General features: G+C 34.9%; 2 protein-coding genes across 2 annotated transcripts; one reads left to right on the plus strand and one right to left on the minus strand.

The window, feature by feature from the left end:
- Positions 1-402: 402 nt before the first annotated feature.
- Positions 403-1,331, plus strand: LOC115883713. The gene is made up of 3 exons (XM_030902112.1): positions 403-464; positions 591-787; positions 949-1,331. Exons 1-3 carry the CDS (start codon positions 403-405, stop codon positions 1,329-1,331), a joined length of 642 nt encoding a protein of 213 aa, XP_030757972.1.
- A 989-nt stretch (positions 1,332-2,320) lies between these two features.
- LOC115883783 lies at positions 2,321-4,660 on the minus strand. The gene is made up of 2 exons (XM_030902194.1): positions 4,027-4,660; positions 2,321-3,785 (listed from the first exon to the last, which is right to left on the minus strand). Exons 1-2 carry the CDS (start codon positions 4,228-4,230, stop codon positions 3,006-3,008), a joined length of 984 nt encoding a protein of 327 aa, XP_030758054.1. The 5' UTR covers positions 4,231-4,660; the 3' UTR covers positions 2,321-3,005.
- Positions 4,661-16,804: the final 12,144 nt, after the last annotated feature.

Raw genomic sequence — 16,804 nt, forward strand, 5'->3', positions numbered from 1 at the left:
GTTTTTGCTTGTTTTCGGAGAAAGTTTTGTTGAATTTTCCTTGATTTCGTGATTTGTGATTATATTAAAGATTTTATTATATATATTATAGGGTTAAGATTTATTATATATATATGATAGGGTTTTATAAAGGGACAATCAGACAATTTACCCAGAGTTGATATGTTTATGACTGTATCATACATTCAACATTAGGAGGATTTTTCTCAAGCTGAAGTTCGTGGTGTAAAAGCTCGCAAGTAAGTATAAATCTCGGTATAAATACCTACTAATGTATCGCTGTTCTTATATTCTTTTTTAAAGCCTACTAAATTTCACAACTTGACATAACCTCACTAAGAAGTCTTATGTATTAAAAATTGATAACAACAACTATATTAAGTATTTAGAACACTGTTTAGAATGAGCTTTATAAGCACCAGTAGTCCAGTGCTGATTTATGTTCATTTAACCTACCCACATAGGTACAAATTCCATTTTTGTATTCTTTAAAAAATATCAATAAGCAAGAAAGTGGATTAGAAAATATTTACCCGATAATTTCTTATATTAGCTAGGTACTTATTTATGATTTATTTATTTTATTTTAGATCTGGAAGAGATCCCTATGGAGATTCTGCGGTAGGGTGGGTTCAAGTCCAAAGAATCCAAAATATTTGCACGGTGAAGGCTAAAATAACACCAGAACATAATGTAAAAAAGAAGCAGTATGCAGTAACTTGCGTCATTAATGAGATTGCTGAGAAGGTTTTGGACCTTCAGTGTCATGATTGTGCTGCTTCATTAGGTGAGTGTTTATTAAGTACCTATACACTATGGTCTGTTGGGATCAATTTCTATTTATTGCATGCATTTTTTTACTTTTTGCCTTTTTATTAAGAAATAATATAAACTCCTCTCAACATATTTTTTGTTTTATAATAAACCATGTTTTTTATAAAATTTTAGGTGGATGTAAACATGTCATTGCCTTTTTAATGTGGCTTCATAGAAGAAGCGAGGAGCCCTCTCCGACAGAAGTGGCTTGCTGCTGGGCCAAGAGCAAGTTATCCAAAGTTGGGAGCTCAATAAAGTTTTTAACTCTTCGGGATCTTGGAGCTGAAGAGGAACTGAGTTTTGACGACGAAGGCTTACTTTTTCTCCAAGAAGTTGTTAAGAAAGGTACAGAAAATACTTCGAACAGTCAGCTTTTGAAGTATTTTGTCCTTAACGGCATCAACGAACACCTGGGGCTATATCAACTTCTATTGAAATTTGTTGAAAGTCCAAGAGGGACACAGGAGGGACATCTGATTGCACAGAATTTCTTAATTTCTGCTCCCAGCAAATGACCGTCGATCTGTGCTCTGAAGCTGCAATCAAGACCACGGAGCAGTCTGCATCTAGTCTTTGGTTTGACTTACGATTTGGGAGAATTACTGCATCAAAAATATATGATGCAGCCCATTGTAAAAAGAGTGATGGTTCTTTTGTAAATCAGATACTTGGTGTTACAAAAGTTCCAGTAACCGAAGCCATGTTACGAGGGAGAAAATTGGAAGAAGAAGTATTGAAAGGGGCAGAACAAAAACTAAATGTAAAGTTTGAGAGAGTAGGACTGCAGCTAAAGCCAAGATATCCTATATTTGGAGCCTCCCCTGATGCACTAACAGATGATTATGTGGTGGAAATTAAATGTCCACAATCTGAAAAAAATATCTGTAACTACCTTACAAAAAACAAGGAAATAACTGCAAAAAACAAGGAAATAACTGCAAAATACAAAGGCCAAGTACAGTTACAGATGTTTTTTTTTTGATAAAAAGAGACCTTTATTTTGTGTTGCCGACCCTAATTTTGAGGAAAATGGTAAATTTGAACAAATTTGGGTAGAATATGATGAGGAATATGTAGAAATGTTGATGGATGCAGCAGAATGTTTTTGGCGCCACAATATATTTCCTCATCTATTAAATTCTGCCAAAATGTAAATTTTAATATTTTATAGTGTCAAGTATTACATCTTATTATTTTAGATTATTTTTAAATTTATTGGCTGACGTAGATAGAATTTAAGAAAAAACTGTAACATTAAAATTACAATTTTATATGTATTTAGGTTTTATTAGGTAGCTAATAATTTTGCTTTGTTTAAATACATAATAAAACAATAAAAACAATTCAAAAGTTTATTTGATTATGTAATTACTGAAACAAAAAAAAATATCATACACCAGTCAATATCCTAAAATACTATTTTTATTGTTTGCTTGAAAAAAAATGCATAAAAAAGTGTTCAACTTTATAAAAAAATTATTTTCCTGTAATTATGCCTGATTATAAGTTAATTAAGCCACAAGCCACATACAATTTTGATTATACTATCTGTATATAATAATAATTTATTGTCGATGCAGGCATGAGGTGCTAAAAATGAAAATTCTCTTAACCTACGAATAACTCGTTCCACGTGTATCCTTAAACTTGCTATTCTTTTTGTTGCGAGAACTTCATCTCTACTGGGTTTTGTACCAGTAGAAACACTTGGGGGCCTAACTATAACACAGCCTTTAGCCACTAATAAATGTTCAATGTGTTTAAATCCTCGGTCAGCCATAACACTCACATTAGGTGGTAAAGTTTCTAAAAACCCACTATGTTCCACAATAACTGCATCTGAGGTTCGACCCCCAAAACCTCCGGAAACAAAATTTATGATACCGTCTGGTGTACAAGAAATTAAATATTTGAAAGTATTGCACTTCTTATACTCTGACCACGTTAATGACTGGTTTAGTGCACTTGACGGGTTTTCTATTTCTAAGCAATCTATTATACAATAAACATTACTATACCGAGCTCGAAAGGCAAGTGGCAAATTTTACTTTACAAAAGAAATTTCAGGCTTGGTAATAAGTTTTCTTAAAAATTTATTAATAATTGGTAAAGATTTAGCAAATATTTTAGAAGCATTACCCTCGCTTCTCCCAAAGTCATCTCCTAAGCATACAAATGTACTTCCGGGTCTAATTTTTTTTAAAGTTAAAAATATATATGTACATAGATTCTATTTTACAGTATTTTTCAAGCAAATGGACTACATAATAAGCATCATCAGGTAATCCCAAGTATAACCTAGGCCTATTTTCCAACTTCATTATTGTAGAGCTTAAACATATACTCTTAAATGAATTTTTCTTTTCATCAGAAAGTTCTTCACTCACTTCACTATGACTACTACGAGCTTCACTAACAACCAAAAAGTCACTGTCACTATCATCTTCATTGAAACGATTTTCGCTACTTTTTACACTAAAGGGACTGTCATAAATATTTTTTAGGAGATTGGTTTCTTGTTTTTTCGTGATATCTTTATTATAAATTTTAATTGGAGACAAGCTAACGTTAACTCCCAAATTTATTTTGCACTGCACTGCTTTGCTTCTAAACATTACACGTCGGTGGGCTTGTACGGAAACATCCCTTTTTAATGGAATACTTGTTTGTGGTAAAGTAGCATCAACACTTTCCAGGTCCATGGCCATGTCAGTTATTGGTTGGGGGTCGCTTTGAGGACTGACACTTGTTTGTAATATTCCTGGTATAGTTGTGGTAGAACAGGTAGCTACTGCTTCGTCAACAAGTCTTCTCTTTATCCTATTAACAGCTGCTGATCTTGGAGGAACTGAAAATGTTCTTTTTCTGTCTGGCTGGCAATCAAAAATGTGAGGAACTACATGAGATTTCATTATTTTTTTACCACCCATCAGTTTAAATTTTACATATTTATCCATATCTTCCGCAATCTGAAACAAAAACATAATCAAATATTTATTAAAATCATGGGTAGCTAAGAAATATTTTTACTAGATAGGTAGGTACCTATAGTACCTATATTTAAATAAAATTAGTGGATATTTTTTATATTTAAGTAGGTATATAGGTAATAGAAGATTACAGCTTTACTGGTAAACTAACAAGTTTATCTAACCCTAATATTTATATTTTAGGTATTTATATATATTATATATATTATATATATTTTACATTGAAATGATCTTCACAAACGCGAATGTGTGTGGTCTTCGTAGAATAATCCCCTACATATCTTCTGCATGCTTTTAGCCATTTTATTCGTCGCTTTTTATCTTCAGGGACGCGAATGAAAATTTTATCTGGATTCTTCACAGTTGAACTCGTGCACAAAGGAACGACACAGTATTTATACCCAGTATTCCGAGTATTTTCCATAATAAATAAAAAAATTGAACAATAAACACTTAAAACTGAGGCTAACGATGCAAATTCGGCGAAAAATCAAGAGGAATAATGCTTGAAATGAGACGGTCCCTTGAAATGGCTGTTAACGTGCCGGATAGATTACCGCGGTATGACGTCACAGCGGCTGCCGCGCATCTTGCTTTGTTTGAATGTGCCGGGCGGCGATTCCAACTTTAATTATTTATTGTGAAATAAGTGTTGCGATTTAAGGGCTGATATTTGGTATAATGTGTTTTTATATATAAACACACATTTTAGTAAAATAAAAAAAAATGGGCAAGTTCCCTATTGTTTGTCAGCTGATCGTGTGACACCGGCGTTGAAGGTTGACGATCGATCTTTGTAAATTAGGTTTTCGATCTTTTTAATCGGTTTTTATATGATCGGAAAATGTATTAATAATTTTCCGAAGATATTATGTTCGTATAGGGATTATTATAATTTTATTATGATGTAATAAAATGTTTCACTCAATTCGTATGCATTAAATAAAATTTTAAGTCAAATTTTATTTTGGGTCTTTTGTTTTACTGGTTGCCAGTGTTAGATTTTGGGTTGGTATCTTGGAGTCCAGCGTCTTTTGCGGACTTTGCAAACACGCGTCCTTTTTCTTCTGCTTCGAACCGCCGTGGTAAACGCAACAGCATGTCTGATCCTGACTGACTGATAAAAACTCCATTGACGTTATTTTGGCCTTGCCTTGCCGTTCCGAATTGGGATTGATTCTTTGGAGTTGTCTGGAATTCTTTTGTGGGTCGAGAAGACTGGTTGTGCAGTTTTGGCACTAGTTGTGGGCGATTTTGGCCTATGTGTGGTTCAGAATTCCAGAGAAGCCTTGTAGAGGGATATATTCGTCAGTTGGTAAGAGACATGTACAGCTGTATAATGTTCTTTTGTACAACTATTTATTTTAGAGGACAGGATTTTACAACACGGACTGTGTGTGATGGTCGTACGAGATGAGTACGAGGACTTTTCAAGAACCCTTTTCCATGGTGTAACGTGTGGCGACGCCATTTTGTTTTGGAACGTCCACATGGTGGAAAGGTATTTTACCATGTCCAAACCAGGACATGTCACTAAAATAGATCATATTTTAGGGTTCTTTTCCTTTGCTGTACTCTTTAGAGTCGAATGATTTAGCTTAAGATTTTATTTTTTACTGGATTTGGTACTGCAACTAATGCTATTGTGACGTGAATGCCACTGTGACGTGAATGCCGCTGTGACGAGGAATGCCACTGTGACACTGAAGATCAAACACTTTTTTTTTGTGATTTTCTCATGGACTGGAATGACTACTGGATAACAGATAAGACTTTGATCATCTCTTATTTTATTGCGTTTATGATTGATTAAAATTTATTACATTTAATCTACGATCATAGGTGAACTTGGTATACCAGGGGATTTTACATTTAAATTTCATTTTATTCTATATAGTCATTTAATCATAATCACAAATACGCATCAGGGTTGTTCACAGTTTAGTCACAACAATATTTTGTGATACTATTCATGGTTTAATCTATTTTACGGATAGTTCATTTTTACTAGTATCGATGCGTTGAAAAAAATGTCTTGGGGATGCAGTCTAATAAGAAGGCCGTTAGTTCAAGCAAAAACCCTTTATTGTTTAGTCAAGCTTTCGAGAATTCAGGTGTTCTCTTCTTCAGGACTCTTCTACAATTATAGTAATTAAATACAATTTCTATTCTTGTAAAAAAATTTTAAAATGCAACTCACCAATGTGGGATTATGGTAAAGTTTACAACATTGCTCAACAATCAAAAGAATCCTCATTTCTCAAATGCAGTAGTGAAAATCAATTTTAAAATACACGTGAAAACTAACTACAAAAACTTTATAAAAAACAATACAACGTGTATGTGAGTATAGAGTCAAAGCACAAAAATTGCATATCAAAAATCTTAAAATACAATAGCAATTAATTCTGCTTAATGAACAATCTAATTTTTTTATTATAAATACTTAAAAGACAAAAGAAACGAATTAATTTTAAAGATTTTCTTTACAGTAAAGTGCGTTTCTGTTAGCACCGCCGATCGTTCACTAACGAACATCATAGTTTCAAAAAAGGTAAAATATGTTACTCTTGACAAGTAAAAAAGGATAAACTTATGCATATAATAACAAGAGTGAGAGAGAAGTGACTACTTAGAAATATTTTGACACATTGGTTCGTTTCATCAGCGAGATCGACCATGCGCAATAAACCATCAATGCTACACTAAGAAAACAGGCATTAGACAACTTGATAAATTAATTTAAGAAAAAAGAAAAAGTTTTTCCTTACATACAACCAGACTAGAAATTACTTTAGAATTGAAAAGAAAAACAAGATCTCAAAAAAGAAAGAATTGTAATACAAATTTTAGTGTAAAATAATATCTTAACATTCAAATGACATTAAGCGATGGTGAAATACAAAAAGCGATAAAAATCTTTAAAAAAAAAATTAACAATCAAACCCCACTAACATTACAGTATGAAAATATAACTATTGAGAACCTTGAGTAGCCACCTGTCGCAATGAACCATAGTTGCCACTGTACAAATCTAAAATGCAACCGTAAATGACACTAAGACTCTGGGTGTCACTTCTTTTATTCATGGTGTTAGCTTGTGAATTTATGTGAACCATTTCAAGAAAGGTTTGTGATACTATTCATGGTTTAATCTATTTTACGGATAGTTCATTTTTACTAGTATCGATGTGTTGAAAAAGATGTCTTGGGGATGCAGTCTAATAAGAAGGCCGTTAGTTCAAGGAAAAACCCTTTATTGTTTAGTCAAGCTTTCGAGAATTCAGGTGTTCTCTTCTTCAGGACTCTTCTACAATTATAGTAATTAAATACAATTTCTATTCTTGTAAAAAAAATTTTAAAATGCAACTCACCAATGTGGGATTATGGTAAAGTTTACAACATTGCTCAACAATCAAAAGAATCCTCATTTCTCAAATGCAGTAGTGAAAATCAATTTTAAAATACACGTGAAAACTAACTACAAAAACTTTATAAAAAACAATACAACGTGTATGTGAGTATAGAGTCAAAGCACAAAATTGCATATCAAAATCTTAAAATACAATAGCAATTAATTCTGCTTAATGAACGATCTAATTTTTTATTATAAATACTTAAAAGACAAAAAGAAACGAATTAATTTTAAAGATTTTCTTTACAGTAAAGTGCGTTTCTGTTAGCACCACTCGATCGTTCACTAACGAACATCATAGTTTCAAAAAAGGTAAAATATGTTACTCTTGACAAGTAAAAAAAGGATAAACTTATGCATATAATAACAAGAGTGAGAGAGAAGTGACTACTTAGAAATATTTTGACACATTGGTTCGTTTCATCAGCGAGATCGACCATGCGCAATAAACCATCAATGCTACACTGAGAAAACAGGCATTAGACAACTTGATAAATTAATTTAAGAAAAAGAAAAAGTTTTTCCTTACATAGAACCAGACTAGAAATTACTTTAGAATTGAAAAGAAAAACAAGATCTCAAAAAAGAAAGAATTGTAATACAAATTTTAGTGTAAAATAATATCTTAACATTCAAATGACATTAAGCGATGGTGAAATACAAAAGCGATAAAATCTTAAAAAAATTAACAATCAAACCCCCACTAACATTACAGTATGAAAATATAACTATTGAGAACCTTGAGTAGCCACCTGTCGCAATGAACCATAGTTGCCACTGTACAAATCTAAAATGCAACCGTAAATGACACTAAGACTCTGGGTGTCACTTCTTTTATTCATGGTGTTAGCTTGTGAATTTATGTGAACCATTTCAAGAAAGGTTCTTTTACAAAATGAGTCAGCTCTATCCATAATCTCAGCACCATCCCAGTCTATCCTGTGGTCTAAATTGTTAACATGTTCTGACAATGCACATGACAAAACGCCCCTTCTACAATCACTTTTATGAGATGTGATACGACCTTTTAAGTTTCTAGAAGTTTGGCCTATATAAGACAAATCGCAATCTCTACCTTGCAACCTGTACACAACATTCCAAGTTTCCATTATCTGAAGTGGTGTCTTAGTTCTCGAATAGAGTTTAGAGAGAGCCTTGACTTGTTTGTTAGCAATTTTAATATTATTATATTGTCTGAAAATGTTTGCAAGTTTATATGTAAGATTATCTATATAAGGTAAAGAGAAATAACTGACAAGTTGTCCATTTTGATCCTCTGTCACTCGGTTAGGCTCAAGAGGAGTATTAGTGATATTAGGTAGTTGTTGTGCTGTAGGTCCCTGGTTATTATTGTTCACTATAGCTGTATGAAACAAAAATCTATTAATGATTTTTTCTGGATAAGAATTGTCAATCAAAATATTTTTTAAAAGAGCCAAAGATTCCTCTACATAATCAGAGTAGAAGACATCTCAAGACATCTTTTTGAATATTCTTCTGAACTAGTCAGTCGCGTAGACTACCCATCTCTTTATTATATATATATATATATATATATATATATATATATATATATATATATATATATATATATATATCTATATATATATATATATATATATATATATATATATATATATATATATATATATATATATATATATATATATATATATATATATATATATACAGTGTTCCATTAAGGAGGAGGTCACCGGCCATATCTCGGAAACTACTGGGTATAGGAAGTCAGGAAAAAAATTCTTAAGACTAAAATGACCATGAGAAAATCCTGGAAATTATTTTTAAGTTCCGCATTTTACCGCAAGAGGCGCAATTGGTAGGGTGAATAATACAATTCAAGTTTTCTCGAAAATTCTCATATTGAGCTATAACTTTAATAACATCGTTAGAAAGCCTGAAAAATTCCGCATAAATTCTCTCTGAGGCTCATTGGCGTACCGACCTTAATAAGGGTGGGGGAGGCTCTTGAATGTCTCAGTATTTAAAACTCTGTATCTTCTAAACGACTTATCCGATTTCAACAAACTTAGGCTTGTTTGAAAGAGAAATGTACGTTTTCAAATACCCAATCCACTGCTACCAAATAGTTACAAATTAAATTGCTAGAGGGCGCAATTTCCAATAATAGTTTTTTTTTTATTTTGTCACGAAAATTTAAATCATACGGTATAATTTTGATGTCATATTCGGAAAGTAGATTAAATTTGCAACAAAAAACGTTTAGACCGCAATTCGATATCTTCATTCGTTTCAGAATTATTGCCGGAAGAATACTTTATAACGCTTTAATTTAAAAAAAAATGCTTGTTTTCATAGTTTCGTGGTAGGTAAAGCATTTCATGAAATTTTTTGTCTAATTTTATGGTTGTTGAGGTTTCTCACTCTGTTTAGTGGCACAGGACCACTTTATAATTAAAAACACCCATTAAAATCTTCTAATAAAGCCTGATTCTTATGCTGTCTTAAAAAGTATTATTTGATCTAGATAGCTGTGGAAAACAATTTGTGGGTTTCCATGGAGATTAATAAAGTGGAATAGGTAGCTGTCAACTGCTTTAGTTTTGACGTTGAGGAAAATTCGTCATTGATTCATTTAAAATTTCTTGTAATCTATTTTTCAAAGTGTGTTCTACATCCCTTAAAAATGTCTTACACTAATGCCGAGGCCTACGACATGCTTGCCGTGTACTTTCAGTGTTTCGAAAATGCTTGTATCGCAGCACGTGAATATGCTGCCAGATATCCCGAACGAAGGCACTATGGCAGAAGAGCTTTTCGACAACTAGCGATACGTTTAAGGCAGACAGGAAGTGTACGACCCATTTCAGTTCCTGTTAGAAGACGTCCGATAAGGAATGAAGACAATATCATAAACGTTCTTGCATACGTGGAAGCGAATCCGAATGTAAGCACAATGGAAATTTCCTTAGACCTAGGAATAAGTCGCACTACGGTATTCCGTATTTTAAAAGACTTTAAACTACATCCTTACCATGTGGTGTTACACCAGGCTCTATCAGAAGATGATTATGACAGGCGGCTCAACTATTGTCACTGGTTAAGCGAGATGTGCAATGAAAATCATCAATTCCTCTCCTTGGTTTTATGGACTGATGAAGCCAGTTTTAGTAGCTGTGGCAGGGTCAATTTGCACAATATGCATTATTGGTCACAAACTAATCCGCATTGGATGCGCGAAGTGGATCACCAAAATAGGTGGAGTGTAAACGTGTGGTGCGGTGTTTTAGAGCATAGAATTATCGGACCATTTATTTTTGATGATCATCTAAATGGTGAATCATATTTAAACTTTTTAAGAAATGACTTACCTATCCTTTTGGAAGATGTTCCCATTGACTTAAGATTATCCATGTGGTATCAACATGACGGCTGCCCTGCGCACTTTTCACAAAGGGTCCGTGACTTTTTAAATGTTAAGTACCCGAATCGCTGGATAGGTAGGGGTAGTTTGTTTCAGTGGCCACCAAGGTCCCCGGATTTAACTGTGTTAGATTTTTACTTGTGGGGCCGAATAAAAGACATTGTTTATAAAATACGACCAACCACACGGGACGACATGATTGGACGAATTACAAACGCTGTAAATTCGATTTCACGAGCTGAAATTGAAACAGCTGTTTACAAATCTAGGACAAATATTAATAGTTGTATGTTGCAAAATGGTGGTCATTTTGAACATTTATAATAGTCTTTCTATTGCTTCCTTAAAAACTTTAATACTGGTATTATTGTTGTTTTGTTGTGGCCCGTTGGCCTTTAAGCACGCTCCAAATTTTGCCTTTTACATGATTTGGACTAGTCCTAAGCCTAGGTAAAGTGCGAAGGGAGGCACGGAATATGACAAATGAAAACTAATTGTTATCAATTCAAAGTTTAACCTTACGAAACTATGAAAACAACCATTTCTTCAAATTAAAGCGTTATAAAGTATTCTTCCGGCAATAATTCTGAAACGAATGAAGATATCGAATTGCGGTCTAAACGTTTTTTGTTGCAAAATTTAATCTACTTTCCGAATATGACATCAAAATTATACCGTATGATTTAAATTTTTCGTTACAAAATCAAAAAAAACTGTTATTATTGGAAATTGCGCCCTCTAGCAATTTAATTTGTAACTATTGGGTAGCAGTGGATTGAGTATTTGAAAACGCTTACATTTCTCTTTCAAACAAACCTAAGTTTGCTGAAATCGGATAAGTCGTTTAGAAGATACAGAGTTTTAAATACTGAGACGTTCAAGAGCTTCCCCCACCCTTATTAAGGTCGGTACGCCAATGAGCCTCAGACAGAATTTATGCGGAATTTTTCAGGTTTTCTAATGCTGTTATTAAAGTTATAGCTCAATATGAGAATTTTCAAGAAAACTTGAATTTTGTTATTCACCCTACCAATTGCGCCTCTTGCGGTAAAATGCGGAACCTAAAAATAATTTCCAGGATTTTCTCATGGTCATTTTAGTCTTAAGAATTTTTTTCCTGACTTCCTATACCCAGTAGTTTCCGAGATATGGCCGGTGACCTCCCTTAATGGAACACCCTGTATATATTTCATTATTTCGTATTTAAATATTTGCTACATTTTATAATAGATCTTGACAATTTGTTTTAACTTTAAATTTAGTATTTATTAAACGAATCCAGTACATTTTAGACTTTTCAATCAGTACACTTTTTCTATACACCTCCCTTTTGATATCTCTTGTTCTGTGCATATATTTTATTTAATTATTTACTGAGCTTGCTGGAACCTATTTGTAACGGAACCTTGTGAACCTGAGTTCCCGTTATATAGTATATTAATGTGCCAATTAGACCGCCAAGACATAACTTTCTGTTATTATTTTCAGGAGTTGAGATAGGGCAAACAATAACACAAGGTGCTTGGAATTTTTTTATATCCATATCTCCTATTGTATATGTATGTATCATTTGTGTACGTAATCGTAAACTTGACTTTTGTTTGTAAGAAATTAAAAAACATTAATAGTTATAATACACACAACCGCAATGTCTAAGGATAATTTAGTCCTTGGCTGAAATATTTGACGAATGTAGTAACGGGTCAATTATTTCCTTTGCATATAAAAATACTACTATTTTATCATCATTTTAGACTGTTTATAATCGACTTTACCTTTTTTCACTTAGTGTAATTTCCAATAAATAAACAAAACATTCCTTCGTCGATAGTTTTATTTTAATTCTCCCTACAAAAATGCATTGCTTGCTTTTAATTTTATTCGTGCAAATCAGTATTAGCTGTGGTTACCTATGGAGTGAAGAGATTAGACTAGAGAAGAAATGATAAGTGTCGTAGGCCTTTTGGATGGTGGCATGACGCAAACTCAGGTTGCCGTCGAAATGGGCACTACTCAAAGCGTATTTTCAAGACTTTATGCACGATATCGAGAAGACGGAGATGTGAGGGAAAGGCACCGGGGTTGCGCTCGTATTACAACCCCTATACAGGACCGTTTTTTGCAACTTAATGCTCGAAGGCGCCCTAACTGTGACGGCACCAGAACTGCAAATTATGCTCAAGCAAGTACATAATGCTGAAGTTTCGGTCGATACTGTGCGTAGTCGCTTGCATGAAAACAACCTACGTAGTCATCGACCTTTGAGAGTTCAACCATTATCATGGGGCAATCGAGGACTCCGACTTTTGTGGGCACAGGAACATTCTTTGTGGCAAAATGAAAATTGGGCAAGAGTGCTTTTTAGTGATGAATCCCGGTTTGGAATTTATCCTGATAGAAGAGTTCGCGTGTGGACAGAGCCTAACAATGCAAAGCGCACTCTTTTCGAGGGGGGACAGTTATGGTCTGGGGAGGAATCAGTATCGGGGGAAGGACCGACCTCATTTTACGTGGATCAGATACTGGCACCAGTTGTTGTTCCATATGCAGCAATGATTGGTCCCAACTTTGTTTACATGCATGATAATGCCAGACCCCATACTTCCATGATTGCAACGGAATTTTTGGAGAACAGCAATATTGATGTGTTGGCCAGCACAGTCCCCAGACCTAAACCCCATCGAGCACATGTGGGACATGCTTGGCAGAAGGCTTCTTCATATGGAAAGACTCCGAGAAAAGAGAAGAATTTTTTAACGCTTCCCGAGGCTTGGAATGAGATACCCCAACAGGACATCGCCAACCTTATTCTGAGCATGCCCAGGCGGTGCCGAGAAGTTGTCACGAGTCGAGGAGGTCATACCAATTATTGAACCATACTTGTGTTTATTTTTACAATTTTTACTTACTGAGTTACTCCAAAAATCGGTAATATTAGAGACCTGCAGAATAGTAAGAAAAGTTTTGAACATTAGCGAATAGATAATACTGTCCCGACATCTGTCAAACGTCAAACCTGTCACCTGTCCCCTGTCAAATGTCAAACCTTTCACCTATCACCTGTCAAACGTCACCTGTCACCTGCCAAACGTCAAACGTCAAACTTATCACCTGTCACCTGTCAAACGTCAAACTTGTCATCTGTCAAACGTCAAATGTCAAACGTCAAACCTGTCATCTGTCAAACGTCAAAGTCAAACCTGCCTTTTGTTATATACAGGGTGGATAAAAAACAAATAGAAATTTTAATATTTATTTAAAGTATGCAATACATTTACTTTTTGATATTTTGGTACAGGTACTAAATACTATTATCGCAGATGATACAATAGGGACTATCTATAAGGACCAAAATAAAAGGGATAAAGCCTTAAGAAGAATTGTTGGTGTCATGTCTGATTCTCTCAGCAACTTTCATGTAAATTCCGCAACGGCCAAAATTCGAAGTATTAGGAATGCTTACACCCTAGAGCATAACAAGGTGTTAAAATGTCATAAAACTGGATCATCTACAAATGATTTATATACCCCAACTTTAGGATGGTATTCAGTTACTGATCGTTTTCTAAGCGCTATTGTGATTTGACCAGTCAGTGTCAACATGACCAGATTGAACGTACGGGGTCTAGAGAACAACAATACCGCCGACGCCCTCCGAGAAGCTACCAAAGAATCACTTCCACCGATAACTTCAATCTCAATCTTGGAAGCTGAACAAGACTGGACACAATTAAGGAATGCGATTGATAAAACCAGGGAAGCAGTACTGGGGAAGTCGAACAAAAAGAAACAACCAGACTAGTTTAATGAGAATCAACCGCATATACAGGCTTTGTTGGAACAAAAGCATAGAGCACATCAAGCAGTCACTGCAAATCCACAGAATCCAAGACTGGTAAACAACTTTAAGGCAGCCAACAACACGCTTCGAAGAGAACTGCGCCAACTAAATGATAACTGGTGGTCACACAAAGCGAATCAGATTCAAGAGTACGCCACGCATCACGATTATCGTAAATTCTTCGAGGCTGTAAAAGAAGTATACGGTCCAACCAAGAAGGTAAGCTGTCCAATCATGGCACAAAATAGCGAAATTCTAAAAGAGGAAGAACAAATTAGAAATCGCTGGAAAGAGCCATTACAGCCATATCATTAACCAAGAAAACAACCCCAATATGGAAGCACTAAACACAATACCTCAGTAAGTAGCCTCAGTAGCCTCGATGTATTAGACATTCCAATAACAGAACAGGAAATAAAGACCTCCATAAAACAGATTAAAAACAACAAATCAGCTAGCTGTGACGCGATTCCGGTGGAAATCTATAAGTGTGCAAGTAAAGAACTTATTGGTCATCTTGAGACTCTCTTCGATGTCATATGGGAAAGCGGAGAGGTACCTCAGGACTAGTGATTTAAACTTTCCGGAAAAATTGATTCATAGAAAAAAAACGGGTTTTTTCCGGAAAAACGGAAAAAAATCGAAAAATTGAAATTGTGTTAAAAATAGGTGTAGAATAGTCTGGTAAGGAAATTAGCCCATATAAACCTCATAAAAACTTATTTCATAAAAAGTAATTTTAATAAAATTTTGATGAAAAATACACCCTACGTATCCTACGACACTGGAAATCCCCCGTCTGCACAATTGGTCCGCGCTAGGATTCCCCTATGAACGTCGGTATACGAACTATGGTACTCATCCAGTTATATGATGAAAAGGTTTGTGTACATCACAGCCGCTTATGAAAATTGCCTCCCTGATTTTAAATGAGTCTCCATCCTCTGCCTTTTCAGAAAGAAATTGGTCCTTATATGGTCTTATACATACTAACAAAAGAAATAGATTGACACAGGATAAAGTTCAAAAGCTGGTTGCTATTCAATCTAGTTTAATGTGCTTAAATCTATATGAAAATGGCAAATATATGTATAATCCCAGACCATTTCCGCTTTTAGAACAGTCTGAAAACTTTGTGGATTTAATTCAAGATGAAGAAGAGGGTAATGTGGAGGCAGATTCAGATGCCGATGTTTACTCAGAAGCCGGGGATTAAGAAATTACCGGGGAATTTCACTATTGGGTATCAGAGGAAAAATTCTTACAAAAATTATGTCAAACTGCCTGCACCCATATATAGAAAAAATCCTTCCAGAATCGCAAACGGGTTTTCGTACCAACCGCGGCACCGTCGATTCCATATTTTCCATCCGCCAACTACAGGAAAAAGTAAAAGAGCAACAGTCTAAACTTTATGTTGCATTCATTGATCTAACAAAAGCCTTCGACTCTGTGAACAGAGATGCGCTTTAGGCAATTATGGAAAAGTTCGGAATACCCGACAATACCGGAACTGCCATTAAGGAGGAAGTGGTGGTTCCGGGGACGGTGGTGGCGACGGAAGTGCGGCAGATCTCCCGTAAGAGAGAAGCGAGCATCACCAGATAAGTACCTTCTACACAAGCTTGGTAGTTATGAAGCTTGTGGAGAAGGTCGGCCAGTACGAGGAACATTGCCGCCGCCTCCTCCGCCTCTAGAACCATCTCTTCCTCCAGTGGGCAAAAGGAGGAGGTGCGCAGATGGGCAGTTAATAGATGAAGTGGAAATGCCACCAAAAGCAAAAGGGCTCAGACAAAAACGGTCTCGGCGGAGGTACTAGCTCAAGAAGTAAAACCGATTCTTTTCGGTTCTTTTTTTCAGAGCCACAATTTTTTTCTTAAAAAGGAAATAGGGGAGATTCGGTGGAGAATAGTGTATGATTATTATATTATATTTGTATTTATTTCAATATTCGTCACGAACGGGGCGGGGGACTGAAATAGGCCAATGCGCGCCTTCATTTCAGACGCCACCTAGCAAAATGCCAGAATACTATTTTCAAAATTGTTATTAAAAGGTGCGTAATAGATGGCGTCGTCTGTAAAAAAATGTACCGGTAAAAACAGTACCGCAAAAAAACGTGGTACGTGTACCGATGTCCACGTGTGCAAATCATGTGTAAACAAGGTAAATATATCATATGATCAACTTAACTTTCGATATCGACAATGAAAAATTTATAATGTAATTTGCATTAATGAGTATTGAACCATTCTGTCAGAACTTCGATGAACATCGCCCGTCACTAATTGCGCAAACTGAACGAAATTGGAGCCGCTATCGGTCATAGCTTGTTT

The sequence above is a fragment of the Sitophilus oryzae genome, unplaced genomic scaffold (assembly GCF_002938485.1).
Source record: "Sitophilus oryzae breed Bouriz unplaced genomic scaffold, Soryzae_2.0 scaffold_1977_pilon_pilon, whole genome shotgun sequence".
NCBI classification, from domain to species: domain Eukaryota; kingdom Metazoa; phylum Arthropoda; class Insecta; order Coleoptera; family Curculionidae; genus Sitophilus; species Sitophilus oryzae.